Source organism: Spinacia oleracea, chromosome 2, assembly GCF_020520425.1.
Source record: "Spinacia oleracea cultivar Varoflay chromosome 2, BTI_SOV_V1, whole genome shotgun sequence".
Taxonomy (NCBI): Eukaryota; Viridiplantae; Streptophyta; class Magnoliopsida; order Caryophyllales; family Amaranthaceae; genus Spinacia; species Spinacia oleracea.
In genome coordinates, this window is record NC_079488.1 from 27,081,136 (window position 1) to 27,084,803 (window position 3,668).

General features: G+C 35.6%; 1 protein-coding gene across 2 annotated transcripts; it reads left to right on the forward strand.

Annotated features, from left to right (window-relative positions):
* The first annotated feature begins 664 nt into the window (after positions 1–664).
* LOC130466842 (uncharacterized) lies at positions 665–2,687 on the forward strand. Of its 2 annotated transcripts, XR_008926981.1 has the most exons (4): positions 665–1,264; positions 1,367–1,520; positions 2,306–2,418; positions 2,510–2,685. XR_008926981.1 is itself a non-coding variant. In XM_056835415.1 (3 exons), the coding sequence occupies exons 1-3, from the start codon at positions 939–941 to the stop codon at positions 2,366–2,368; spliced, it is 543 nt and encodes a 180-aa protein (XP_056691393.1). In that variant the 5' UTR covers positions 665–938; the 3' UTR covers positions 2,369–2,687. The 2 variants fall into 2 exon arrangements, 1 of the variants encoding a protein (XP_056691393.1); XM_056835415.1 differs by having other exon boundaries at positions 2,306–2,687.
* The last annotated feature ends 981 nt before the right edge of the window (positions 2,688–3,668 follow it).

The window sequence follows — 3,668 nt, forward strand, 5'->3', positions numbered from 1 at the left end:
AGCCTTTCAACCTTTTGAAAGTTTCATGTTAATCTGTAACACAATTAGAGACTGATAAAAATTGGAGTACATTATGCTAGGCATGGATGAACAAGACAAGCCACATGTAGCCTTAAACGATGCTTTACAAGATGATAAAAGGATAGAGCATAAGGTACACACAAAAAGGTGATGATAAAGGTCGTAAGTTGCGACAACATTTAGTTGTCGCAATCTTACGTGTCATAGTTTAATTGGTACATATAGGCGCCACGTAGGATATGCGTCAGCGGAATATTTTTACTATCAATGCAATATTTTTACTACGGAAATTTGTAAATAAGGTAATCGATATAAAGAGAGAAACAAATTAAAATATTAAGATTTTTTCTACCTTTTTATTAACATATATAATAGATTATATAAGTAAAATATTTTAGTTTCCAATTTAAATCAAGACACATAAGCATGCCATGTCATCATTGTGACACGGCTTAAAGGTCGCATGTTGCGACCTTTATCATTTTCGCACACAAAATTCACTTGTATGCTGGTACTTGATGCAGTTGTTGGCGACTTTTCAACTACTACTAACAGAACAAAATAAGCAGATTTTTGCAGGGGAGAATACTGTGAGCACATTGGGCCGGCTTGTGCTTATTATATTGTTGTTTGTAGTTTTGATTATCAGTTCTAGCTACATTGTGAATCTGACATGCATGCTAACTGTGCATCAACTTAATTGCATCACATGTCAAAGGATAAGAGAGTTTATATGTATTTTTGCATGTTTAATAAGTAAATGTCTATTTATCCGTTTGGATCCCTATTTATCTGCCTTTCACATCAACTTTTCTGTTTACATAAACATATTTCTGAAAAGTATTGTATATTTTTTAATCTTTTCTCTTTGAACCATTCCAGGATCTTGCAATTCAGTGGAGTTAAATGATAATCATATGTGTATTGAGAACTCCATGCATCATTACTGCCCAATATGTTACGAGGTCTGTCTATCAAGTTATGTTACGAGATCTCGCGCTCAGCTCACTCGACACATAGGAGGGAGAAAATGGCGAAAGCTCGAAAGCCGTCCAAGAATGAAGGTTCCAAGTCCGATTCCTCCTCCGCATAAGCCCTTGTCCTTCACCAGAAGCTCTGCCTTTCGATTGCCATCATTAATCGTCGAATTCATGGGTGGAGTTAGCTCTGCCTTTCCAATGCAGTCAAGCCTTTTGAACTCTACTCTTGAGGATAAGAACCTTTTTGAAATCCCCAAATTCAAGTATGTCATTACTGCTTGAAAAGTTCACTTCCTTTTTGTGTCAAACTTCTGAATATGTTTGTGATATATTGTGTAATTGGTTCTTTTAATGTGCTGCCCTAGGTCACTGTTGAAACAGTTGGTGACAATGGAGGTTATCCTCTGGACAGTTCTTTGGAATGAATTTGAGGGTGAATTTGATAATGAGAAGAATTTGCTTGGAGGCCCTTTAGGCGAGAAAGCTGGTGATGATCTTAAACAAAGGGTCATCGAACATGTAAGCTCATCAATTATCGTTCTTTTCTTTAGTCCTTCAGAAAATAAGGTTAACAATTAATATTTAATTGGATGTATCTCTTTGGAATCTTTGTCAAAATCAATAGTCCAATAAGCTAATCTCAGTAAATCCGATGGCAATTATGGCTAGTATGTAGGATATGCGTGTTGCATGTATTATTTAAATAATACAGGACTACAGGAGTATATGTACTCTAGACCTAAGTTGAAGCTCAAATTCGCTGATAGTGAAAATGTAATGCTATAGTAGTGATGCCATCGACCTCCTTATGTTCAATGTAAACTGTCTTAGGTTGGTTGAGCTACCAGGTAACTTATCCACTCGATGTGGCCAAGCTTGCTCCTTGGAAAAAATGACAGGAAGTATGGTGTTATTGCAGCTTCTTTTAGAGTAGTGGAATAGGAGAATAGACCAAATACGTAAATAAAATTAGAAACCTATCTATGTTAACCTCAAGGTTGGCATCTTTCTCATAATGATTTGTGGGTTTTGGAAATGTCCATCTCCTCCCTTTTGTCTACAATGCAAACTTTTGCAAAGTGACCATAGTATTACCTCAAGATTATTATTTATATCAAATATTCTGATTTTTACCAATTGTGAAGCAGGTTTTATTTATATCTTGTGCTTGAAAATGAGTTTTTCTCTGTGAACTTTCCCTTATGTACTGGATGCTTAATGTCTCATGTAAGTTGATTCACTGGTTTGGATGCTTAATGTCTCCAAATATTGTGGTTCATTTTCTTGATCATTACATATTTCAGGTCACAATTGTGGTTGTTGCAGTACCTGAAGGACCCCCCCCATACTTGTTTACTTTAACATAAGAGTGTTCTCTTCTTCGTGTACAGCTTCTACTGCGTGCAAAACAATTATGGTACTGTCCTAACTCCACCCTGAAAGATTGTATGTAATGGGAAAACAATGTCTTATATGGCACATTTTCTGTTGGTTTCTTATGCTGTCAGTGTAGGAGATTTTGTGTCCTCCTTAGCCTTACAGTTAAATACAACTGTTCAATCAACAATCAGCGCGAATAAGAGACTTGGTAGAAGAGGTGATTTAGTCATCAGAGAGGTAATTTTTTAACCGCCATGGATGATGGGGAGGGGATGGGGATGGGGATGGGGATGGAGGAACCTATATCCGCATCCGCCCCGCCCCATTGACATCCCTAGTGCAAATGCGCAAAGATGTGGGTTCGAATCCCATGTAGGTTAATTAATTGATGTATTGGATATTATTTAAAAGAGAAATAGATATTAAAAAAAGCAAAATAGAACAAAGAGGGCGCAAAAAAAATTTGTCTTCCTTGATTCAATCAAAGAGGGGGAAAGAGATTGCCTTTCCTGATTCCAATCAAGTAGGGCGAAAGAAGATGTCTTCCTTGAAATAATCAAAGAGGGCGAAAAAAGTTGCCCTCTCTGATTTCCATCAAAGAGGGCGAAAAATATTGCCCTATTTGATTGAAATCAAAGAGGGCGAAAAATATTGGTTTGCCCTGCTAAGCTAATACAACGAGCCTAACAGGGCGACGGGAGGGCGAGGTAAAAATCGCCCTATTAGCCTAAAAGGGCGAGATTTACATCAAGGAGGACGACAATTTTCGCCCTCTTTGATCGTATATGTTTTAGTGAACATGGTTAAATTTTATAAATTTACAATGAATTAAAGGGGTGATTAATTTCAATTTTTGTAATGAATTGCAAATTCGTGCGATTATTTAATTATATGTTTGCAGAATTTTCGGCAGTTTAGTCAATAATGGTCGGAATCGTATAATTTTATAGTGAATTTCGCATGTAAACGGCGTTTTAAAATTTTGACTAAAATCAATGATTTGATGCTGAACCCAGAATTCCCAAATTCGAAGCCTAACTATGACTTTTCGGAGGTTTTAGTTTTTCGAACGCAAAATTTGTAATTTTTAAGATGTTAAATTAAATATTTGCGATTCTTGTTTGTAAATCTTGAATCTATGATTGACCTACTGTATATGTTAAACAATTTTAATGCTTAAGCTTGTTAATTATACAACCTAATTTGTAATTGTAATTAATTTGTTGAAATTCGAATAATTTAGAATTTGATTTGATTTTCATAATTAATTAACAATTTAATTAGGTA